The sequence below is a fragment of the Phycodurus eques genome, chromosome 1, assembly GCF_024500275.1.
Source record: "Phycodurus eques isolate BA_2022a chromosome 1, UOR_Pequ_1.1, whole genome shotgun sequence".
In the NCBI taxonomy this organism is placed as follows: Eukaryota; Metazoa; Chordata; class Actinopteri; order Syngnathiformes; family Syngnathidae; genus Phycodurus; species Phycodurus eques.
Genome location: NC_084525.1, coordinates 25,472,742 through 25,499,670, shown reverse-complemented (window position 1 = coordinate 25,499,670; position 26,929 = coordinate 25,472,742). Strand labels below are relative to the sequence as shown.

Sequence of the window (26,929 nt, the reverse complement as noted above, 5' to 3'; positions counted from 1 at the left end):
TTTTTTCAAAGTTTTGAGCAAGAATCTTAGCAAGTCAATTCGTACGAGGTCTTACAGTACAGTACACATTCAGCACATTTTTATTACTCACACTGTACATATTTCGCACGTTGGGCACATTCACATCTCATTCAGGGTCCCGTGGGGGGCTGGCACGAGGCATGACGGAGCGGATCTGTGCTGGTCTTCGGTCTGGTCACCCCTACTTCTGTGCCCTCCCGGTCGTGCGGAAGGGTCGGGCTGCGGAGGACACTCGGCCAGGTGTTCCAGCACTCTGGCCCACCATGCCTTTCCCCCGCGGAATTTTAATGCACCACTTACATTCGCACATCCTTTGGGGAGCTGGTTGGCCTGGGTGGGGCTGACAGTTGCGGGTCATCATTGCCCCGTGACCGTCTTGCCTCACCCCCAACAGTCTCTCCAGTTTTAATGCACTACACCCCACCACACACAATCACGGTAAAGGGATAATGGTTGCCAGCCGGGGACCTGGTAACCATAGTAATAGGGTGGCTTGACTTCTGGGGCCTGCTCCCACCCCCCTTTGGTTGTCGGGCAGCAGGGAGGTGGGGGTGCCCTCCTCCCCTCCTTGGGTCCCCGCCTTCCTTTGCCTTCTCCTGGCACCGTTGCCCGTCAATGCTCGCGGCGGGCGCTTAACATGGGCTCGCTTTTAGCGGACTGTGACCTTTTTTTCCAGTAGTTTAACTAACTAATTACAAACTAAAAAACAAACAAAAAAACTAATTATTGCGGAATTCATTCATTTATTTCATCAAATATTTACTGTCAATTTCAACTTAAGATAACTGTGGGTGTATTATAAAAAATCAAATTAAAAATAGAATTTTCTTTCCCCTGTATTTAAATGGACAAACACTTCTATAGATATTCATATATATACTGTAGCTATTCAGCACAACGGCCACAGCTCCGAAGCAATGCAATTGCCTTTGAGCTCAATATTTTTCTGTGTTGTACATGTGAAATGTTCTATACAAGTAGAGTGTAATTGTATGCCATTAGCTGTCTTTTTAATTCTGGGCTCCTGGTAGGTTATTATTGTTCAGCCGCAAAGCAGGAGGGCAGGGGAGGTTTTGGCTCTATGTAAAGCTGAAACTACTCATTAACGGCTCCCACTGCAGTGTCCCGCTTCCCAGGTGGACGCCTGGATGATTTGGTCACGGTACATTTCATTAGGAGCAGAAACAACACAGTGAGGGGAAGACTTCTGAAAGAAAGCCATGCTCATCATCTCTCAGAGGGGCTTTAGAGACATAAATAAAACATGTAACAATGCAATGAAAATCTCATTCTAATGTGCTTATAATGTGATCCACAACACAAGTATCCCTACAGATTATCTGACTTGGGAATGGAGGAGTAACTTGCAAGATGATATTGTGGCAACAACACTATCCAGCCGCAATTAAAGCTGCAAGCGATGATAAATGAGCCCTCGTATTCTATTTTTTTTCTGTCTGCTCCAAACGATCATCATAATTTGACGTCCTCATTGCGCAAAAAAACCCTTGAGCTTGGCAATTTAGCGTTGACCATCTCTAAGGGATAGCTGCTTCTGATTGGACCTCATTTGAGCCAATTCTCTTGTGGGGCTTTGTCAAAGTATGAGTGCAACTACTCAAATTACTCATTCTCTCTTTCACAAAAAAATATTTTTTGCATGAGAAACTTTCCATGTATAGCGTAAATTGAACTATGCATTGAACTTCTCAAACTGGCACTTGAAGTGTACTCTCGAAACTGAGTAGAAGAGAGAACAACACTGGCATTCAGTGACATTCATAGTCTTGGTACATTGTCCCACCCCTCAGTGGTCATAGTGAGGACAAAAAGAGCAAAATTGTCAACATTTGTCTTTAATCTGAGGTTAAGGCAATCCATTACAAAGCTTTTCACAAACCACAGCATGACAACAATCATGTCCAACACCTGGTTTGGAAATTAATCAGCATGCAAGTCAGAGACCTGGAGAGGTACGGGAACCACCCGGGAGAAAAAACAGGAGTGTGTTGTGCGGAGAAGCCGTTCAGAACAGCAGTTGTTCTCCAAGTGTCGTACGCCAGCTCCCTCTAATGGTATGCAAAATAATCACTGAATTCAATGTTCAAACTGTGCTTAATGTTACATTAGCTGAAGCTTTCTTTGAAATTCAGTATTTAACTATCTTTAACTTTTAAGTGGAATTCCCCCCCACCCAATCATTTATTTCGGTAATTATTTTCTTTAACTTGTGTGCAATACATTTGAATTGAATCCTTATTAAAGTGCAGTTTTTTTCCCTCCTATATGTCTATATGATGAGTCTATGTGATGTGGAGTGTTAATTTTCAAGCCATTCTTAATGAGTATTTTTAGGTGGTTCTTGGTTAAAAAAGGTTTAGAACTACTGAAGTACAGTATGTATGTGATTAGAGAACAGAGCAGAGATGTGGCATGCTCCATCCGGCTACTTGTTATCTCCAAAGAACAAGTCAAGCAATAGTGTATGGCCGACATGCTCATCAAGCTCAAATGAAGACCTATTTGCCAACTTTGTCAGCACACACACAAGCGCAAGATCTAAAATTGCCAAGTTTGAACATTTTTTTGGGCATGGAATATTCCAAATGCGGGTTTTATGTACACAATGACAGCTCAGTTTGGAAGAAGAAGAGTCCTCAACGGCTGATATCTTCAGACATACAATGAAAATATATTCTTTCAACATTTCATGCTTTGTAGTTGCATAAGTGTCAAATCGCTTGTTAAAGTCTCTATGGAGACATAAAGAACAATACTGGCATTATTGTGCTAATAGTTGAACTTGGAAAAATAAAGATGGTACAGTGACTAGAACCTGTTTTAACCTTCCTATTACATATCTTTTTTTTTGTTTTTTTGTTTTTTTTGGTCAGGAACAGCCATGATGTTCCCGTGTTTCATTATTCAAAAGTGCCACAAAACAAAAGAAAAATCCCTCTCATGATTTCATGGCAAAAAAAAGTAGGTGAACCATTTGGAATGACCGAGATTCATGCATAAATTGGTCATGAAATCTGATGCAATCTTCATTTAAATCACAAAAAGAGACAAAGGCAGTTGTCCTAAACGAATACCACGCAAGCAATGATATTTACATGTTTTTATGGAACACAATGTAAATTCTCACTTTACAGAGTAAAATGTTAATCATGGTACATCTTCTGACAGCTCTTGTGTGCAAGGCGCGCGTCACATCAGGGAAATGCCTCTTGCGAATTAAAAAACTAAAAAGTGATATACGTCTTTTCTATGGTAGCGCAGCTTGAACTGACACCTCCAATTTCGGCACATTGATTGTATTCCAGGTTGTCAGACTCTGATTAGTCATTTGCCTCAGGGTTCACATACTTTTTCCACCTTGTGCTAGGAATGGGAATCGAAAACCACTTCTTTTTCAGAACTGCTTCCCTGTAAATGGAATCGTTTGTTTGATGATTCCACAAATCGATTCCTCTTAGTGTCCGAGATAGTAAATCAACAACTACGTGAGAGCCTTAAGTGTATTATTTCCTTACATTACCCAATGAGAATCCACGAGGAATCGGATCGATAAGCAGTATCGATAATGAAACTGGAATTACTAAATTATTATCACTTCCCTAACCCTACACTGCACTAGGAATGAAATCATCTCATTTTTTTGTGCGGTATTATTTTAAGCAGACTGTGTTTGTCTATTGTTGCGACTTACTGTAAATGGAGATCAGATCACATTTCATGACCAGTTTATGCAGAAATCCAGGTCATTCCAAAGAGTTTACACCAAGCAGAAGATGTTCATATCAAAAACAAGTTCAACTGGAGAACTTTAAAATAGGTCAATTTGACCCGCATCATACCAGGAGGGTCGAAGTGTAAGCATTCTCATTCATAATTCTTCATTTGATTGACCTACTGGAATGGCTTTTGGACGAGGTATTCTGGTGTATTTGTCCCAACAATGCGTGGCCTGATTTCACAAATGAATCATGATGAATTATATCATATCTAATGAATAAAATCCCCCTTTTACATTGTACTGGTTCCACCCCCAAACAGCCTGGTTGAATCCTGTGTGGTTGCTTTTCCATTACACTTTTGTGAGGCCGGGGGGTGACAATGTTCCTTAGAACCTCTTCCGATCTGATTGGAAAGTGGTGCTAAAACGCAGGCCGAGGAGGCTTGTGACGCCACTGTCATCTAATTGGGCAACAGATGTAGGCATTTCTTTAAGCACGGTGACTTGTCACTTTCACAATCATGGCGTCTAAAGGCTGCCGCACACTGAGCGACGTCGCCGAACCTGACTGAACTAGTATGCATGGTTTGGCGACTGTTTTAATGAGTGGCCGATCAGTCTGCCACTGGTTTTGCCTCGATTCACAATTTAAATCACCGTCTTAACGTCGCAGCTTACAACGCAGATAAGCTTTCGCTCACAGGGAAAACACATTACTTAACTTAACCTAACTATATTCATAATGTATAATGTGCCTATGAATGAAAAAGGGAAGCTTGTGACCAAAATGTACGTGAACGTACGTACACGCTGGGTACGTTAAAAAAAAATGGAGCCAGCCAGCCTCTTGCTTTTATTCTCGTCAACATCCTCTCTCCTTAGCAACCTGCTCCTTCCTTGACCATTTTTATAGTTTAAGAAATTTGACAAAGTATAACATACTGAATACACAGCATCAAACGCCTATACAGGCTCGATGTTCAGCGCACCCACTTGTGGATGGCTCAGTGTGCGGGTGTGCGTCGGCAACTCTACATGATGGTCCGGTCCAGTCGGGTTCGATCACGTCGCTCAGTGTGCAGCAGGCTAAAAGCAGCTTTTGTTCCGTGTTCAACTGAGGAGGTGAAATACAGCGAGATGGAAGGCACGACAAGAAATGAACGTGTCACCTTCTTGGTCCTGTCCCAATCCCTTCCACTTTAGATTGGTGCCTGTTGTAATGAAAAAGCAACAGAGGCCAGGCTAGGCCAAGCGTGGCCGGGGCAGAGCGGGGACAGGCCGTTCTGGAACCTGTAATGAATGAGCGCCTATAGAGCACCGTTCCCTTGGGCATAAGCGTACAGCAGTATCAGAATTAAATGACCTAAAAAAAATAGATGGAAACAAAGTGGACAAAATGATACAACAATGACATTGTCACATCTCTGTCAATGAGCTTGTTATTTTGGCAACAAAACCAACAAGTGCTAACTTTATCAATAGCCACAGTTGAATTGTAAACAGGTCTTGACTTGAAGTTTTGTACAAGTAATACTCTTCATTATATTCATTGTATAAGTAATGAGCAGGAAGTATAAAAAGTCGACACAACATATGTGTGTGTGTGTGTGACAGAGAGAGAGGGAGAGAGAGAGAGAGAGAGAGACGCCAGCCATCATTGGTCAAAATATTGATCCTCAGCCACATTTTCCATGTGGCACAATAACACTTGGCTAAATGAATTTGGATATGTTTCCATATTTTTAGGCACATTTGGATCAACAGACTGATAAGGATTAAATAGAATAATGTTGTTGAAGCAAATTTGTAAAATACAGCGGTACCTCGAATACCACAATAGTTGTGCAGTTTGGAGTTCCAGCAAAATGTTGATGGAAAATGACCTTTTTTCGGATCTTCTGTGATGGTGTGGTGCATTTGGCGCCATCCGTTTGTGATGTTGGACAAGAAGGAGCGCCGGTTTTGTATGTGCTGCACAGTTTTTATGTACACAGCTACAGTATGTTAGTCCGCAAAAGTTGAATTTGGGCAACTGGACTCTTGTTGGCTGTTGAGGATGTTTCATCTTTAATCAAAAGGGTTTCTTCAGTTTTAAATCTTAGGTGTGGAGTTCCCCAATGTATGTCTCTGGTGGGAGGTTGTTGTTGATGCCAGGTGTGGCTAGTGAATGAGCGTTTTGCATTGAGACCGGTCGTTCACCTGCCTGGTGACAAACCGCTCATTAGTGGCCACTTTACCGAAGGTGTGAGACAATCTTTAGGGGAGAGACCGCTTGTTGTTTAAGCCATTGACTTGTTGAGTTGATTTATTAGTCAGTTAAGTGGTTGGTTAGATGATGAATCACTGATTGGCTGGTTGTTGGTTTGGTAGCTTGGCCAATTATTTGCTTGGTTGGTTAGTTGATTAGTCAATCGCTGGGTTGGTTATTTAGTTTAAATTCTAATTAAGTTAGTTAATAGATTGTTTGGTAACTTGTCAATTGGTTGGGTAGCTTAGTCAAATATGTGTTCGGTTGGTTAGTTGATTAGTCAGTTGATTGTTAGTTAGTTCATTAGTCAATTGCTTGCTTGGTTGTTGGTTTGTGAGGTTGGTCAATTCATAAATTAATTGATTAGTCAATTGCTTGGTTGGTTAATATCCAACTGATTAGTTAGTTAATCAATTAGTCAATTGATTGGTTGCTTTATTAGTCAACTCATTGGTTAGTTAGCAATTTGGTTGTTTATTTAGGTAATTAATTGGCTAGGTGTCCGTTTGGTAGGTTGGCCAGTTGACTGGTTGGTTGGTAAGGTGATTAATGAATTCATAGGTTTATTGTTGGTTTGTTCATTAATTAGTCAATTCATTAGTTTGTCTGTTGGTTGATTAGTCAATTCCTTGGTTGTTTGGTATTTTTGTCAATTGACTGGAAGGTTGTTGAATTGGTTGGTTTGGTAGGTTAGTCAATGAATTGGTTGGTTGGCGGTTCGATAATTAATCAATTGATTGGTTGGTTATTTAGCTAATTGATTGTTTGGTTGCTGGTTTGTTAAGTTGTCAATTGATTGGTAGGTTGATCAGTTGTTAGTCGGTTAGTCAATTGCCTGGTTGGTTGTTGGTTTGGTAGGTTGGTCGACTCAACTGATTCATACAGTACTATGCATAGGGTTGGGCATTGTTTAAATTTGACCAATTTCGATTCCTCATTTCGATTCCGATTCTTTTCGGGGGCTGGGTCAAAAAGGTTTGCATGGTTTAAATAAAGGGTGTCCAAATTATGAACATCAATTTTCTTAGCAGCCTACAGCATACACTAAAATGAACATTTTCTTTATAACTAGTATCAATATCCAACCTATGAACTAAAAGGCAATGTGTGTGGTACTAACCCAATTGACTTAATATTCATTAATTATTGTTTCAGCTAAAAGTTAAACATAGCATTGTTAAAATAGTTATTTACGACTTTTTTTTTTATCCCGTCAAATGGTTTATATATGCAAGTTTTAACTTGACTTCCTTTTTTAAGCGTGTAGCCTTTTATTTTGAAGGGTACGCACCAGAACTCAGCATTTTGGCACGAAAAGTAACGTCACACAACAGTGATGAATTTGGAAAATGAAAGTAAACCTAGACGGCAAGAAAAAGAGTAATAAATGGGACCAAATATTTTAATACATTGATTCCTTTACCTACCCACCGATGAGACACAAGGTTAGCGTTTGTGACAAGGACGTCTTAGTGTACTTTCTTCTTCAGGCTCGGCGGACTGAAAGCATTGAAACTGGGAGCCGAAGTTTTTTTAATTTCAATGATTCCGGGAGAGCCGGAATGTCAGTCCCGGGTCCAATCGGTTCTCGATGCCCAACCCTAACTATGCATCACGGTAACACCCCGCCAACGAACTGCCAGGGGGGCATCTTCAAAATAAAAGCCTCACAAATAACACAAGGCATCAATGCTTTGGATTTAAAAATAATTCAATGAAAATGAGCTGGCACGGTGCGTGACTGGTTAGCACATCTGCCTCACAGGTCTGGGGACGGGGGTTCAAATCCCGGCCCCGCCTGTGTGGAGTTTGCATGTTCTCCCCGTGCATGGGTGGGTTTTCTCCGGGCACGCTGGTTTCCTCCCACATCCCAAAACATGCACACTCTAAATTGCCCGTAGGTATGAATGTGAGCGTGAATGATAGTTTGTTTCTGTGTGCCCTGCGATTGGCTGGCGACCGGTTCAAGGTGTACCTCGCCTCTCGCCCGAAGATAGCTGGGATAGGCGCAAGCAGCCCGTGAGCCTAGTAAGGATAAGCAGTGAAGAAAATGGATGGCTGGATGGATGAAAATGAAATAACCTCTGTTGTCACACAACTAGTCCACTTTGGAGGAAAGTACACTGCCCTAGAAATGCACCCAGGAAGGTTAAATTTAGAAGTACAGTAGCATTTTAAAAAAATAGTTTATTTTAAAATTTTTAAATATGACTGTAATTATACTTTATTCAATAAAAATAAAAAATAAATAAATTCAGTTGCCCCTGCTTGAGCCGTCACCTTATCATGGTGGAAGGGTTTGTGTGTCCCAATGATCCTAGGAGCCGAGTGGTGTTCTGTTATTGGACTTCTGTGCTCACCACGGATTGTCCATAACGAACACCATGTTCAAGCATAAGGGTGTCCACACGTGCACTTGGCACCAGGACACCCGAGGTCGCCGTCCGATGATCGACTTTGTGGTCGTGTCATCGGAGTTGCGGCCGCATGTCTTGGACACTCAGGTGAAGAGAGGGGCGGAGCTGTCAACTGATCACCATCTGGTGGTGAGTTGGCTCCGATGGTGGGCGAAGATGCCGGTCCGACCTGGCAGACGTAACGTATTGTGAGGGTCGGTTGGGAACGTCTGGCAGAATCCCATGTCAGAAGGAGTTTCAACACCCACCTCTGGCAGGTGGGTGTTGCTCGGGGGGAGGCGGGGGACATTGAGTCCGAGTGGACCATGTTCCGTGCCTCTATTGCCGAGGCGGCCTGACCGGAGCTGTGGCCGTAAGGTAGTCGGTGCCTGTCATGCCGGCAATCCCTGAACCCATTGGTGGACACCAGCAGTGAGGGATGCCTTCAAGCTGAAGAAGGAGTCCTATCGGGCCTTTTTGGCCTGTGGGACTGAGGCAGCTGATGGGTACCGGCTGGCCAAGCAGAATGTGGCTTTGGTGGTCGCTGAGGCAAAAACCCGGGCGTGGGAGGAGTTCGGTGAGGCCATGGAGAACGACTTCCGGGCGGCTTTGAGGAAATTCTGGTCCACCATCCGGCGTCTCAGGAGGGGGAAGCAGTGCACCATCAACACTGTGTATAGTGGGGATGGAGCGCTGCTGACCTCGACTCGGGACGTTGTGAATCGGTGGGGAGAATACTTCGAAGACCTCCTCAATTCCAAAGACACGCCTTCCCTTGAGGAAGCAGAGTGTGGGTTCTCAGAGGTGGGCTCTCCTATCTCTGGGTTTAAGGTCACCGAGGTAGTTAAAAAGCTCCTCGGTGGCAAGGCCCCGGGGGTGGATGAGATTCACCCGGAGTTCCTAAAGGCTCTGGATGTTGTGGGGCTGTCCTGGTTGACACGCCTCTGCAACATCGCATGGACATCGGGGACAGTGCTTCTGGATTGGCAGACTGGGGTGGTGGTCCTCCTTTTTAAGAAGGCGGACTGGAGGGTGTGTTCCAACTACAGGGGGATCACACTCCTCAGCCTCCCTGGTAAGGTCTATTCAGGGGTGCTGGAGAGGAGGGTCCGTTGGGAAGTCAAATCTCAGATTCAGGAGGAGCAGTGTGGTTTTCGTCCTGGCCGTGGAACTGTGGACCAGCTCTTCACCCTCGGCAGGGTCCTCGAGGGTGCATGGGAGTTCGCCCAACCAGTCTACATGTGTTTTGTGGACTTGGAGAAGGTGTACGACCGTGTCCCTCGTGGAGTCCTGTGGGGGGTGCTTCGGGAGTATGGGGTACCGAACCACCTGATACGGGCTGTTCGGTCCCTGTACGACTGTAATCAGAGTTTGGGCCGCATTTCCGGCAGTAAGTCGGACTCCGTTTCCGGTGAGGGTTGGACTCCGCCAAGGCTGCCCTTTGTCACTGATTCTGTTCATAACTTTTATGGACAGAATTTCTAGGCGCAGCCGAGGCGTAGAGGGGGTCCGGTTTGGTCGCCTCAGAATTGCATCTCTGCTTTTTGCAGATGATGTGGTTCTGTTGGCTTCATCAAGCCATAATCTCCAACTCTCACTGGAGCGATTCGCAGCCGAGTGTGAAGCGCCTGGGATGAAAATCAGCACCTCCAAATCTGAGACCATGGTCCTCAGTCGGATAAGGGTGGAGTGCCCTCTCCAGGTCGGGGATGAGATCCTGACCCAAGTGGAGGAGGAACGGGAGATTGACAGGCGGATCGGTGCAGCGTCTGCAGTGATGCAGACTTTGTATTGATCCGTTGTGGTAAAGAAGGAGTTAAGCCGAAAGGCGAAGCTCTCGATTCACCGATCGATCTACGTTCCTACCCTCACCTATGGTCATGAGCTGTGGGTCTTGACCGAAAGAACAAGATCCCAGATACTAGCGGCCGAAATGGGTTTCCTCCGCAGGGTGTCCGGGCTCTCCCTTAGAGATATGGTGAGAAGCTTGGTCATCCGGGAGGGGCTCAGAGTAGAGCCGCTGCTTCTCCGCATTGGAAGGAGCCAGATAAGGTGGCTCTGGCATCTGTTTAGGATGCCTCCTGGACGCCTCCCTGGTGAGGTGTTCCGGGCACGTACCACCGGGAGGAGACCCCTGGGACGACCCAGGACACGCTGGAGAGACTACGTCTCTCGGCTTGCCTGGGAACGCCTTGGGATTCCCTTGGAAGAGCTAGAGGAAGTGGCTGGGGAGAGGGAAATCTGGGCTTCCCTGCTGAGATTGCTGCCTCCGCGACCCGATCTCGGATAAGCGGAAGACAATGGATGGCTGGATGGACGACCAAAACGGTTCATGTGTATGGACAAAGCAGACTACTCTCGAGTCACAAAATCCGTGAACGTACGTGAAATGGAATGTAGCCAATTCAAAGAACCAACCTAGACTGACAAACATAAAAACTTTCCAAAGCAAGTCTTTTTTTTGGACGACATCACCATTTTACAATGCTCTCCCCTCTGGCAGCCTTCAGCAACATTCCGCAAACATCGGTGCATATCCGAAACTGTCTGCTCATCATTTTTATGAGATCACTCATGATCACGGGAAATTTATGCCTCGGAGGACTTGTTTCCAGACCAGTGGTGGAACACAATCTTTACTTGTGTGGTGTTGTGTGTTGAGATTATCGGAGCACACCACACACAATACGACCAAAACTGTTAAATGCCTGATTTTTTTATCTTCATGTATGGGGTCTGTCAAAAATAAAACAATCATTGATTGGAAAAATCCTTCTGTGTCTACCAGACCTTAGCTTCTCACGCTGGCCGTGGTACCGCTGTACTGTTCACTATTTGAGAAATAACACATTCAGTGTCGTGAAAAAGTATTGGGTCCCTTCTCAAATTCTTATATTTCTGCTGAGTTTCCCCACTTTGTTTAAGATGATCAACAAATGTAAATATCAGGCAAATACAACCCCAGTGAACTTAAAATGCTGTTTTTAAATGGTTATTTCATTTATGAAGGAAAAAAACTATAAAAAAGTAATGGCCCCCTAAACCTAATAACTTGTTGAGACATGCTCAGCAGCAACAACTGAAATCAAGTGTTTTCTCTAACTGCCAATGAGTCTTTCACATCTCTGCGGAGATATTTTGGCCCACTCCTCCTTGCAGAATTGTTTGACAAAAATGGGGGGTTTTCGAGGATGTACGTCCTTTTTAAGGTCATGCCACTGCATTTCAATAGGATTCAAGTCTGGACTTTGACTAGGCCACTCCAAATCGTTCATTTTGTCTTTTGTCTGTCTGGTGTGTTTTGGAGCTTTATCCTGCTGCAGAACCCAAGTGAGCTTCAGCTTGAGTTGACAAACTGATGGCCGAACATTCTCCTTCAGGATTTTCTGTTAAAGAGCAGAATTCATGGTTCCATCAATCACAGCCAGTTGTCCAGGTACTGAAGGAGAAAAGCAACCAAAGACCATCACACCATGTTTGACCTTTTCTGAAATGCTGTGCTACATTTACGCCAGATGTAACGAGACACACACCTTCCAAAAAGCTCAACTTTCATCTCGTCACGCCATATAATATCCTCCCAAAAGTCTTCGGAATCATTCAGACGATTTTTTGCAAGATAAGACAAGCCTTTATGTTCTCTTTGGTCAGCCATTTTTGCCCAGTCCCCTCTGTTATGCTGTTATGCTATGAACACCGACTTAAATTGAAGCAAGGGAGGCCTGCAGTTCTTTAGAAGTTGTTCTGAGTTTCTTTTGGGGGTTGGCATCGGGTCACTGAGGCCTCCTCTAGGTTGCAGGTTTTCGGGGTGCGTCGGTGGGGCCGATGGACCGCCCCGGATCCCTTGGTGTGGGACGTGTCCCGTCCACCGGGCCGCTCTTGGGTGGACTCCTGAGCCTGACCCCGCCTCTCGATTAGGTGGTGTGAGGTCCGCGGCCCCCGTGATACAGGCACAGTAATTACAGGACACTTCTGATGGTCATTGTGCATGTGAAACTGTCAATTCACTTGTATGTGTCCGCAGACACACACCCCTTGGACTTATTCACTGGGTGTGGGGCCCCTCACTCATTGTGACACATAACTTATCACTATGCAAATTTATTGGGTATTGCTTCACTCACACTGTGGTCCTACAGACATTTATAATTTGCATAGCCACTCACACCACACTTCAGTTGTACAGCCGGGTTCACAACCCTTGTCCTGCATGCTCCCCCTCCTGTCCTTGTCCTGTCCTATCTTCTCCTGTCCTTCCCTCACAGGGTGTAGCACTACTGGCCCATACAACACTCACTGACTGTAATGTGTCATTGTTCTAGGTATATAATGATTTACTTTCATCTTGTTTACAGTTAGTGCTCTGTCTTTTGTTGTCTTCTTTTCTCACTCCCCTCTAGAAACCTTGTTCTGGTCAACTGATCGACTTTGATTGTCAATAAATATCCATCAAAATACTAAGAAACCACAGTGGCATCTTAAAAAGTCCAATGTGACACAGTAAGACTGTTCCGGCATAAAAGGGATACAGAACGCCCTTTCTGCTTGACCTAACAGCCAAACAGGACGAAAACAAAAAACAAAAAAAACCACTAACAACGACGACAACAACAACAACAAAAAACAGCATTTTAAGTTCGCTTGGGTTATATTTGTCTATTTACAGTTGTTTCATGATCTTTCACATTAAAGTGGTTAAACTATGCAAAAATACAAGAGTTGGAGAAGGGGAGCCCAAATACTTTTTCATCTCACTGTAAAATGGGCTGTTGCTTTTATGTTAAACTGCGTAATGTGATGGAATAATAATTATAATTCATGAGAAAGAATGTCCTTGTACACACTGGATCACTTAAAAAAAATGTAACAGTAAATTATGTGATTATCTTTGTGGTGTGTGAGTTATTTTTTTATAGTGAGACTGGCATCACTCTTGTTTCTTTGGAGGACTCTTTAAAAACTATCCAATACAAATAATGGACAGTCAATTGTCCTTGCATGAATGGACCGGAAACCTTTGGCATGTCTCTTTCTGTGCTTTGATTGGCCAATCGGTACTTCAGGGGGTGTGGCTTAGCTAAATGTCAATGAAGTAGCATGAACATTAGCATTTGTTTCTGTGTATACGAGCAATTAAAAGATGCAAAGAATGGTGAAATCATCCTTTTGGTCAACAAGAATATTTAGCTTATTATTAACGTCATAATCTTTGTGCTTTTGATATAGGGTTGTAATTAGTGCATTGTTTTGATATAAATATTAGAAACAGGTCGGGGGAAAAAAAATAATTAGATTAAGTATGGCAACAGTTCATAGCAACTTGCACTCAGAAATGCTCCATAACAATTCATAAAATGCTGAATATATATATATTTTTTATCACATGCTTTATATATATATATTACAGTCCTTATCAAAATAGAAATTGCTATTTTGGGGGAATTTGATCAATATTACAATAAGACAAGCCAAAAAATATAGGATGGAAAACTACAGGGAAAATATGAATTTTGACCCCCCCCTGTCTAAAAGCCCATCCCAAGATAATAAATGCAATAAATCCGAATACATTTTGATTTTCTAGACACATCAATTGCAAAAGGTATCACAAACATGGTACAAGATGGCACATTCTAATAATATACTTACGCCCGCCCTCGCCATCCGTGACATCACTCACGACTTGGACAGGAAACAATAAAAGCTCCGTCGTGAGCTTGTCAATATTTCAAGCTGTCCCACAAAGGAGTCACATCCGTCCTTGGTTTGACTCTTCATTAGCAGGCCTTGCCCATCCCAAGAAAGCAGAGCGAGGGGCTTCACACGGCATTGCTTTGGGAGCGGTCGCCGGGCGAATACGGCGGTGGTGGGACGAGGTTGGGCTTGATGGCTCTGCTCTTCATGTAGGAGATGAGCTGGTCGGGGATCTCGGCCAGGACGTCCTTGGCCAGCCGGGCCATGCTCAGGACGTGATTGCCTGTGCGGTCCATGTAGTCCCTGAATGGGACAAACTGGTATAGCGGATGAGAGACAAGAACAGTCAGGAGTAGAGGAAGGGCAAGGGTTATATTTTTGTAGACACTTCGGGGCACAAATGCTGGCGGAGCCTGATTTTCGCGCATGCACAAGGCTCACTGTGTGCGTTTGCGCCAACCTGGCCATTCGGGCGAAGCGAGGGTATGTCCTTGGCGATGCGCCCCGTCTGAGTGACAATTTTCTGGTAGCGAGTCGGTCTAAACTTATGCCTGCTCAGACCACGTCGAACTGCCGGCACAGCCAGCTTTACTGCTGGTGTAACGCGATCTTGACGATTTTGATCGGCGCACAGGCATACAGATTCAAAACTCTGCGGACATGTTTAAGTCGCTAGCAGTTATCACCGGCTCATTTGGAGTATGCGCTCACATTGTCTGTTGGCACACCGCCCGAGAGCAGTGACAATGCTCCACTCACGCACGGCGAGCTGCGATTATGCATCGTCCTCTTCCGCACAGAGATGTCTCTGTTGCTACGATCATTGCACAGTCACAGTTGAAGGGAATGACAGGAGCCAATTTGATTGGAGGTGAAAGAAGTGGGCTGTAAACACACCCGCAACAGTAGTAGCCCGCCCACTTTTGGATCCGACGGGCTGCACTGGTCTACGAATTCACCAACACCGGTCTAACCCGCCTCTAGCGCACAGTTGCGCCGGAACGGATTTACGCCGTTCATGAAAATAGGCCCCAAGTCTTTATTTATGAAATTTAGTACGTTTATGTTAATTTATTGATTATGTTTATGAAAACACAGAAACAGCCACATTGTATCCCTCTGTTGCTTTTGTTCCATATAAACTGTATATCCATTCATTTTGTATAGCGCTTATCCTCGTTAGTGAGTGAGTTGTAGCCTATCCCAGCTGACTTTGGGGGAGAGGCTGTGTACATCCTGGACTGGTCGGCAGGGCACATGTAGACAAACAATCTACAACAATTGACTGATTGCTAGACCACTTTCAGGGTATTTATGTAGATAAACAATGGAATGGTCACTAGCCAATGGCAGGGCACATTTATACAAATAATGGACTGGTCGCCAGTCAATTTCAGGGTACAAAAAGGGAAACAATGAACTGGTCGCCATCCTGTCAGGGCATACATAGACAAACAATGATTCATCGCTTCACATAGTGTTATTATATATTTTTATATTTGACTATTTTTCACCTGTACAATGTCTCTCTCAGCCAACTTTCCGCGTGACGAAATCCTGATGTCGTCACCATCCAGCTCCACCATGGCTGCAAAAACGAGAACGTCGGCATCAAATGAGCATCTGTAGTTATTTACACTTGATTAGATACACCGGCACGACCAAATAACACCCCATACAAACATTCTGCCTTTCTGAAGATAATAATGTTCACCGTCAAGAGAGCTCTTCTTTTAATTCATAATTCATTTTCACTGCATCATACTGAGAGCTGTTTCCCATTGTTTGGCAGCCTCATGTAATTCATGAGGTTACAATTTAAACAAATTAACGTTCCTGATATGTTGCATGCTGTAGAATATTTGCAAACTTTATGTTTTTTCTCCACTTATATAGACATTTTGACATTTTTGCAGCCTTTTTTTCCCCCCCAATCTATCAATCCTCGGCGTATGACAATATTATTATGAGTTGGCGATTGGCGACAATATTAAGTGATGGTGAGCTACACTGATTGGTGATTGGCTGACTCACCGTCAAACTCAGCTTGTCCGACTCCAACGATGATGATTGACATGGGCAGTTTGGCCGCCTGTGGTGAGTGACAAGAGCAGTCAGTTGCAGCTTTACTAAGTTTCCAAATAGCAGGCGCTGAATTGCATGCTCTTTCTAACACAGTGGTTCTTAAAATGTTCACACCAAGTACCACCTACAATAAAACTTAGCTCTCCAAGTACTATCATCACGACCAACATTTTAATACAGTGGCATAGTAGCTTAAGTGTTCAACAAAAATGATGCAGAGGTTTTGTTCCATAAAAGTATATTTAATATTATTATCAGACACAGTTATGCACAGTTTGAACATTAACAAGCCCATTCTGTGTGATATTGCATTTAAAAGTTGGGACAGCACACCTAAACAATTGCTCTGAGAGTGGCCTGCGCCAATTGTCATATGCGCTGAAATGACCGAGACACAAGGAAATGCACAGTTGGAAGACATTTTGTCACAGGTGATATGGCATGACTCCTTCTTGTGACTGGAGGAACAAGTCAGCCCTTAGATAATCCAAAAGCTCCAGTATTACTGAATGGATGATTTGTCCTACAAATTTTTGTTTCTGGCATTTAGAAAGTGCTTAAACGAGGGGGAAAGATCTGTTCTCTCCATCATCCATCATTATACCGCCTCCTAGACACAATAACCGCGGTCATCGTTACGCAGAGCACTGCTGGTTTATATTTACCTGCCTTCAAGACAAGCTATCGAAAGACGCAAAATCAGCTACTGCAATACGTCTTGGATTAGTTGAATTACATTGTGCATGCTAAATTTATTTATTGGCATCTACTTAGAGTATTTTGCGCGTTAGGGTTAGTTCGGTGGCTGTTTTTTTGTGTTTGGCAAAAGCGGGTGTGCGCGGTTAGTAGCTCAGCTTCCACATTTTTTTTGCGTGAGCAATCAAATTTGTGCCCATATTTGCTTGTGTTAACCTTCAGCAAACACACCCAGGATTGTGTCTGCCAAAAAGGCAAAATTGCCATGCAGTTCATTTTGCCCATTCACGGAGGTCTAAATGGAAAAAAGTGAATTTAGTACACACAATGTAATTTGTTAAACCTCAGACAAATTGTGATGGATGACTTTTTGTCTTTAAATAGTGCGTCTAAAGGTTAGGTGCAGACAGCACTACTGTGCGGAACCAGGATAACGAGGCACCGGCAAAATGAGAGGCAACATGGAGAACTGATCTTTTCCACTTGTCTAAACATTTTTGAAATGCCAGAAACAAAAATTGTAGAGACAGTCTCAGGGTTGACATGTTTGCCAGTCACAAGAAGGCGTCATGCCATATCACCCATGACAAAACACTTTTCAGCTCTGCATTTCCTTGCATCTTGGTCATTTCAGCGCACTGTGACAATTCCAAAGCAATTTTCCAGTTGTGCTGTCCCAAGTTTTAAATGCAATGATACACAGGAAGGGCAGATATATCCAATTCCCACACACTCAGAACATGTTCAATCAAACCAAATATTATATAAAATGGATTTTATGCAGCTTTAAAAAAATTCATTGGGGCAATCTCTTTTCTAACTCAGTCATGGTTCTTTGCCTCTTTCACTAGCTCTTCCAATTCACTTCAAAGTTTATTGTGTGCTTGGAGTGCACTCCCAAATTTTCCATGGTGAAAACCATCAGGGATATGTAAAATGCAAAACTCTCTTTTCAATACAGCGGGCTCCACCACTTTTACCCCTGTTGCCAACAGCGCATGCAATGTTGGAATCTTAATGAGTACTACAATATATCCCATCATGCACTCCTGCCAAACCATTTGACGGATCCCCGGAGAAGGAACCGCTCCAAACAATAATAGAAATGCAGAAAGCAGAGAAACCTGAATGATAAATGAGATCATAAACGTTTCATGGCTTCGTTTCAGAGCACATTATATCGCAGTTAGTCTGAAGCGTCCTGGGTCTGAAAGGAAATACATTATTGAGCAATAGGGGCCCAAAAGTGGGTAGTTTTACAATCACTGTTAACTGGGCACATTTCTATTATGTGTATTTAGACATTCAAAAGAAGAGACTCATTTAGATGTCGGATTATTGTAGCAGATGGCCAAAAGTCGTGGCTTTAGCGCAAAGCAAGGCAAATTGTCGCACTTAAGGGCAATATTGGATTTTTGAAAATGGACAGATGGGCAAGCTCATTTGTAGAAAAAAAAAAAAAAAAAAAAAAAAAAAAAACGATGTAAAATAATGCATTATTTTCAATTGATATAATCATATTCAATTAATTATTTTATAAAATGAATCAACCCATTTAACAGCTGCTCTTATGCTGACCCTCCAAAAAGCCTTTCATACTTGTTACAAAAGAAAACAACTTTGGTTACACCAGTCTTTTGCAAAGGTCTTACAGCCATGAGTGATGCAATAAATAAAACGAAGAGGTGACAAAGCAGCGTAATCAATCTGCATGCACTTCATGGCTGACACGCTCCCTTCTGCGTTGAAGCATTACAGCTATCCATTTTTAACAAAACAGGCTTACTCAAACGTATCTAACCGAAGTATTTTTACTCATTCTCTAAAAAGTATCCAGGCTTTCAATCTCGAGACGACCTGATGCCGCATGGCTCCCACTGTGAGGGAAGAGGCTGAGTTTTACGACACTTCTCAGAGTTCATGCATTCAATTATACTGTAAGTTAATAGATTTGTTCTCAAGCTATTTTCAACACTTTAAATTGGTGAATTAATCGTAACAATAACGGACCACGTGGGGACAGACCAATAGTATCGATTTGTGAAAAAACATGAAATTTACCAAATGTGGGCATACGTATTGGGTTTCTACCCAACAGCAATAATATGTAAAATTGTTTATTTTAGCATTAAAAAAAAAAATTTGTTTACAATAAAACAACCACTGGTTAGCGCAAGCAAATCGATCCATGTAACAGTACACAGACATTCAATAACATAAGGACCAAGATTTTGCCCAACTGGAAAAAGGAGATTTAAGATTAGTAGTCTTCCCTGGTGCTCGGTTAATTTTCTGTTCAAAAAATCAGGAAAAAAAAGCACTTTTACAGAAAAATGACAGCAATTCCTCAAAAGGACAAAATAAAATACTGAGAGACGACCTATGCTTTTCAATCAATCAAGAATTAAATTAAAAGTTTACATTAAGCACACAAGCCCTCTGACTATAAGGGCTTTGTGACTGGACCAAAAAAATGCAAAGATTTCATGGTCAGCTAATCAGGACTAGAGTTCAGGCAGGTGGCAAACAACCACACAAGAGAAATTGATGCAACGATGGCGAGTCCGGAGCGGTCTCTTGAGTTAAAAGTGGCGTTTTCAGGCTAGAAGTACAGACACTAAACTACTTCAACATCATGTAACATACTATACATGTCAAGTGAATATTTTCTACCAGAGAAGACACTTTGTCTGCGTCCCTGGTGACCAACTGTAATCTCACGAAACATCTTGCAACAGCACACGCCACTGCATACATCAATTGTCTTGAAGCTGTGTGACAGTTTTTTTAAATTTTATTTTACACGGCATTTATATAAAAGCACTTCTGATTGTTGCACCTTTTTGTAGAGAAGAAAATACATTAATTAGGTGCAACAGTATGTCTACCAGTTGTGGTTTGCGGTCCAATAAAATTCCAGTGGAAGTTGTTCTACTCTACGTAACGATCCCTGTGAAACCAGCTAAAAAAAAAGTTTTTTTTCAGAGCAATAATCACATTCATGAGGGAGTAATAATGTTCCTAATTTAATTACTTTTTGGGGAAGTACTAACTATGACAAATTACTTTTTAATGTACATCCCCGATTCCAATGAAGTTGGGATGTTGTGTTAAACAAATAAAAACAGACAAATACAATGATTTGCAAATCACATTCAACCTATATTTAATTGAATACACTACAAAGACATTAAATATCTTTAATAAATAAATAAATACAAGATGGCGCCAACCAGTGTGGTCGCCTCGGTAATGCGCGCTCTAGTATTGTCTTTGTTTTTGTGTTTTTCGTTCGTCTTTGGAAACCTTACACGACTCACTTACACAAGGGGAGACCTGCTAACCATCAAGGAGGCTACTCCGGACTTTCTGTCACCAACTTTCGAATATCCGCTCAGTTTTTTCCCCGAGTTACTCACCGGAGCGGCGTCCGCGGTTTTCGGCGCTTGGAGACGGAAGCGGCGCCACAGAGGGAAGCGAGCCGGCATTCAGGTGAAACTCCGCAAGAGAGGACACAGATTGCCGTTCCCGTCGATCCACCTCGCGAATGTACGCTCCCTACCTAACAAAATGGACGAGCTTCATCTTCTGTTAAAGACCAGTAAAGACTTCGGACGTTCCTCGGCCATGTGCTTCACGGAGACCTGGCTTTGCGACGCTGTACCCGATGGCGCCGTCATGCTTCCCGGCTTCCACATTCATCATTCCAATCGCTGACTAGTTACAAGCGAGGATCCCCCCAAGCTGAGAACAATAGCACACTAGCCAACGACTTGAATACCTTCTACTGCAGATTTGTAAAGGACAGTTTCACACCACACACCCACCCGGCCGCACTCGCGACCACAATCACACCTCTGACTTCTGCGTTAACCATCCATGAACAGGATGTGAGACGCATCTTCAAACAACAGAAGATTAACAAAGCGGCAGGCCCGGACCATGTGTCCCCATCCTGCCTCAAAGTCTGCGAGGACCAGCTCGCTCCAGTCTTCACTCAGATCTTCAATAGATCTCTGGAAATGTGCAAAGTTCCATCCTGTTTCAAACGCTCCACCATCATTCCAGTCCCCAAGAAACCTGCAATCTCGGGTCTGAATGACGACAGGCCTGTCGCTTTGACATCTGTGGTCATGAAGTCCTTTGAACGTCTCGTGCTGGACCACCTCAAGAGTGTCACAGGTCCCCTGCTGGACCCCCTGCAGTTTGCCTACCAAACGAACAGGTCTGCGGATGATGCAGTCAACATGGGACTGCACTTCATCCTAGAACACCTCGACAGTGCAGGGACCTACGCGAGGATCCTGTTCGTAGACTTCAGCTCAGCGTGCAACACCATCATCCCTGAACTCCTTTCATCCAAGCTTCTCCAGCTCAGCATCTCACATGTCATCTGCCAATGGATTTACAGCTTCCTGACGGGCAGGACACAGCAGGTGAGGCTGGGGGAGGCCACCTCATTCACACGCAGCATCAGCACTGGGGCGCCCCAAGGTTGTGTCCTCTCTCCGCTGCTCTTCTCTCTCTACACGAACGACTGCACCTCAGCGAACCCGACTGTCAAACTCCTGAAGTTTGCAGACGACACCACTGTCATCGGCCTCATCAAGGACGGTGACGAGTCTGCATATCGACAGGAAGCGGAGCGGCTGGAGCTGTGGAGCTGTGGTGCGGCCGACACAACCTGGATCTGAACACGCTCAAGACTGTAGAGATGATCGTGGACTTCAGGAGGCATCCTTCGCCACAGCTGCCCCTCACATTGTCCAGCTGCCTTGTTCACCCCTTTGTGAACAAGTGTGTGAGAAAATAGTCGAACAGTTTAAGGACAATGTTCCTCAACGTACAATTGCAAGGAATTTAGGGATTTCATCATCTACGGTCCATAATATCATCAAAAGGTTCAAAGAATCTGGAGAAATCACTGCATGAAAGCGTCAAGGCTGAAAACCAACATTGAATGCCCGTGACCTTCAATCCCTCAGGCGGCACTGCATCAAAAACCGACATCAATGTGGAAAGGATATCACCACATGGGCTCAGGAACACTTCAGAAAACCAATGTCAGTAAATGCAGTTTGGCGCTACATCCGTAAGTGCAACTTGAAACTCTACTATGCAAAGCAAACGCTATTTATCAATAACACCCAGAAACGCCGCCGACTTCTCTGGGCCGAGCTAATCTAAAATGGACTGATGCAAAGCGGAAAAGTGTTCTGTGGTCCGACGAGTCCACATTTCAAATTGTTTTTGGAAATTGTGGACGTTGTGTCCTCCGAGCCAAAGAGGAAAAGAACCATCCGGACTGTTATGGTCGCAAAGTTCAAAAGCCAGCATCTGTGACGGTATGGGGCTGTGTTAGTGCCAATGGCATGGGTAACTTACACACATGTGAAGGCACCATTAATGCTGAAAGGTACATACAGGTTTGGGAGAAACATGTTCTGCCATCCAAGAAACGTCTTTTTCATGGATGCCCCTGCTTATTTCAGCAAGGCAATGCCAAACCACATTCTGCCTGTGTTACAACATCGTGGCTTCGTAGTAAAAGAGTGCGGGTACTAGACTGGCCTGCCTGCATTCCAGACCTGTCTCCCATTGAAAATGTGTGGCGCATTATCAAGCGTAAAATACGACAGCGGAGAACCCGGACTGGCAAGCAAGAATGGGAAATAATTCCACCTACAAAGCTTCAACCATTAGTTTTCTCAGTTCCCAAACGTTTATTGAATGTTGTTAAAAGAAAAGGTGATGTAACACAGTGGTAAACATGACCCTGTCCCAGCTTTTTTGGAACGTGTTGCAGTCATAAAATCCTAAATTAATGATTATTTGCTAAAAACAAAGTTGATCAGTTTGAACATTAAATATCTTGTCTTTGTAGTGTATTCAATTAAATATAGGTTGAACATGATTTGCAAATCATTGTATTCTGTTTTTATTTATGTTTAACACAACGTCCCCACTTCATTGGAATTGGGGTTGTAATTTGACCAACACTGGTTGTAGCACTGGCGATCAGTCCACTGTTTCTCTATATGTACACTGACATTGACTGTTTGATTTGTTGAAATAAATGATTTATTGAAATACTACTCATACTTTTGTCTGTTTGAGTTCCAGTGCACACGATCTTCATGAATTCCAACCTGTTAAGTGTCCTGTAAATAAATGATATATGCTTGCAGTAGAAATACATTTAGAATGATAAAAGTAGGTCATGGGCCTGATCCCGCCCCTCGATTGATTGGGTGGGGTCCTGAGCCGCCGCGGTGCGGCCACAGCAATTACAGGACACTTCTGTCAGTCTTTGTGCATGTAAAACGGTATCAATTCACTTGCAGACACACCCCCCTAGGACTCTTTCACTGGGTGTGCTGTCACGCACTTACTGCGACAAATAACTCATGAATATGCAAATCGTGTGTGTATCCCCTCACTTATACTCTCGTCCTATAGACTTTTATAATTCACATAATTAATGCAACCACACTTCAGTTACACAGTCGGGTTCACGACCCTCGTCATGCATGCTACTTCTCCTGTCCTTGTCCTGTTCTCTCTTGTCCTGTCCTTCCCTCACAGGGTGTAGCACTAAAGCCCCATGCAACACTCATATTTAATGTTTCATTGTTGTAGATAATGTAATGATTTACTTCTCTCATCCTGTTTACAATTAGTGCTTTGTCTTGTGTCTTTGTTTCTCTCTCCCTTCTAGAAACTTTGTTCTGTTCCACTGATCAAGTCTGATTCTCAATAAACCTCCATTATAATACCACAGCGGAAGCTTAAAAACGCCATTGTGACACAGTAAAACTGTTCCAGCATGAAAGTGATACAGATTTTCCATTCTGCTTGACCTAACAGCCGAACAGGACAAAAAAAAAAAAAAAAAAAGAAAAGTAGGTCATTCTTCCTTCCCGGGGAGCCTGAGGTTTGTGGAGCGGGGTAGCTTGTTAACAATGGGTGGAAAAGGTCCAAGGTATTTTCCTCCATCCATCTCCTCCATCCTTATTTATCCTCAACTGCTTGCTTTCACATTCACAGCGCTTGGCCCCGGACAGAAACATTTCCATAGATAGATAGGATCCTCAGAATGAATACAGAGATGAAATATTCAGCCTGTGGCATTTCCTACTCAGCCTGCGCCAGCACCACGTGTGTGGGAACATTGGGGTGGGCAACCTTTGAACTTGAGGGCCATGTTTGATTTTTAAAACAGACAGATGGGCCAACTCATTCAGAGAGGAGGTAAAAAAGTGAGTAAAATGTGGATGTAAAATTGTTTCTTTTGATCATGAAGCATTGGTAGCTCCGTCCCTCTAAAAGATATATTTTTTTGTGTTGGGGCCTAACCCCACTTTTTTGTGGAAACTGCTTATTGGCGGTATTTTCCTGCTTATTTACGTTTTTTCGGCTTTTTCACACTATTCGGAGAAAAAGAAATTTGGGCTGTAACCCACCCCAGTTTTATGCACGAACCCCATATTGACAGTATTTTGCCACTTATTCACGCTTTTATATATCCATCACTTGATAAAACCGCCCCCGATATAACGGATATCAGCTAAAACCGACAGTCGGAATTGAAAAATGTGTCCAAACAGTTTGGATTTGCCATGTTATTTTTGGCACAGTAACGGTTTTTTTTGTCAAGCCGTTTACCTTTGGCAACAGATTTGGAACTAGGAAGCACACTACTGTACGTCAACAATGTCACCATGCATGACCAAACACACCGGTGTGATAAGTTTGGATAAAATGTGAAATTTTCAAACAGTTTCAAGCTTTTTTAAAATATATTTTCAATAACTTGGTACTGTACTTCCGTTTTAGGCAAGAAAAAAAACCCTACAAATCAATAATTTTGTACTGTACAGTAATATGGGTGCATATGGCCTAAAAAAAAGTGCTTCAATGTAACAGACAATCGGCTATATGGGACGACCCCCCCACCCCTATTAGTCCGTTCTATTGAGGTTCCACTGTGTATTGATTTCATGGCAATTATAATGGCCATCAATTATTGACAGAGTTTTGCTTTTCACGTACTCTGCTTAATATTGCATTCATGGAATAAGAATTTAAAATGATAGTTCATCAACATAAGGGAGGCACCATGTTTGGCGAAATCGTCATCAGCTGCAGACCTATAGTGATGACAAAACGCCAATAGGGGGCTACCTGCAACCACAGCGCTCAATTGAATTGTGCCAGCTCACCATTGAATGTTTGGATTTTTTTTTTAGACAATAATGACTTCAAGTAGTTAGTTTAGATACATTTGACTAAGGATGGTTTGTTAAAAATGGATTGCTTTAATGCTTCAGTAGGAACTGCGACTGTGTCAGTATCAAAGTTAAGTATGCACATTCATTCAGCAAACCGATGATGCATTCATTCATTTTCCGAACCGCTTATCCTCACTAGGGTTGTGGGTGTGGCGGAGCCTATCTCAGCCGACTGTGGGCGAGTGGCGGGGTACACCCTGAACTGGTCGCGAGCCAATCGCAGGGCACATATAAACAAACAACCATTCACACTCACATCCACACCTACGGGCAATTTAGAGTTGTCAGTTAACCTACCATGCATGTTTTGGGGATGTGGGAGGAAACCGGAATACCCGGAGAAAACCCACGCAGGCACGGGGAGAACACAGGAGAGGCTGGATTTGAACCCAGGTCCTCAGAACTGTTAGGCGGATGTGCTAACCAGTCATCCACCATGCCCCGCTAACTTATTATTTAATGAAATAAATGAATACAAGTAATTTTTTTAAAAATCAATAAATGCATTTTTAATTAACCAATTATTAAATAAAATACATTAACTGTCTTTCTAAAATTGTTTATTTTTGTCATACTTTTAATTTTATTATATACAAATTAAAAAATACAATCATCTTTTTTTAATAAAATAAAAGTTAAATGTCAAGAGTTGAACGATTTGAAAATTGAAACAATAAGTGTCTGTTGAGAATGTGTAAAAGTTGCATAAAGCGAGAGTGGGATGCAGGCATGACGGATCGACCCTCGCTTAATGCAACTGTTACACATACATACATACATATTTTATTTTATTCTACTGTATTGTCACCTGTATACAAATGGTCAAGGAATAAGAGGCAGTTTATCATTTGAAAGTGTTGTTTAAATAAACATTAACTTGAAGTAATTATTCAGAACACTATAAAATGCAGCTTTTGCCGGCAGGCAAAATAAAAAGATGATTTTGAGAGGGGAAAAAGTTGTTCTCTTAGGGCCATATTGTCCCGTTCGTGCGCAAATCTGTTTTGTACGCGCCTGGTTTGCACACCTTCAAGTTCCGCGCATTCTCCCGTAATGTCTTCTGACACACTTACGTGCGTAAGTGGCTCATTTGTGCGCAGCATGACTCATTGAAGTCTGAGGCTTGTTGTAATTCCGAAGCAGATACGGAAGTTAATGATTGCTGCATTGCTGATGACGTGTCCATCATTTCATTCAACAAGCAATACTGTGCTCATGACTGACTGCAAATGGTGGGCCACCACCATTTGCTCTGTCAATAAGGATTACCTTTACTATAAATGAAAATTTGAACTCATCAATAACATTTTGAAAACAGGACTTAAAGAGTGGCTGTTTTCACCATATAAAAGAATGCTGAATTATATATATTACGTCTTTACTGTTATTGATTAAATTATATGAAAATGATCCCTATACACGCAGAAACCAGCGAGCCATTGGTATCGATATCCACAGTATGCTTTTCCTCGTCAGCCTCTCATGGCCGTTACAATTTGACAGCCTCATGTATGATTTGTAATACGGATCCACTTGGGTTCAAATACATTTCTGCATGCAAATACGCCGTTAGGGTCCAAAAGAGATCTTATTATCTGAAAACATCAAAGATAGCGTGAAACCCTGCAGGCTGCCTCCGTCGATATAGGAATATGTTAATCGGATATGAATTAATATTGCAGTGCCAAATTAGCATCGGATATGCCTTGTCATGGGTATATACACGCACGCATGAACGCATTAACACACGCACACAAAG

General features: G+C 43.0%; 1 protein-coding gene across 2 annotated transcripts in view; it reads right to left on the bottom strand.

Annotated features, from left to right (window-relative positions):
* Positions 1–13,970: 13,970 nt before the first annotated feature.
* The window catches only part of cpne5a (copine Va), a 119,891-nt gene continuing 106,932 nt past the window's right edge, over positions 13,971–26,929 (bottom strand). For both annotated transcript variants that reach the window (XM_061695065.1, XM_061694974.1), the window contains 3 exons: positions 16,133–16,190; positions 15,613–15,686; positions 13,971–14,415 (listed from right to left, as the gene is read on the bottom strand). In XM_061695065.1, coding sequence (XP_061551049.1) covers positions 14,224–14,415; positions 15,613–15,686; positions 16,133–16,190 — 324 coding nt within the window. In that variant the 3' untranslated portion in view covers positions 13,971–14,223. The remainder of the gene's footprint in view (positions 14,416–15,612; positions 15,687–16,132; positions 16,191–26,929) is intronic.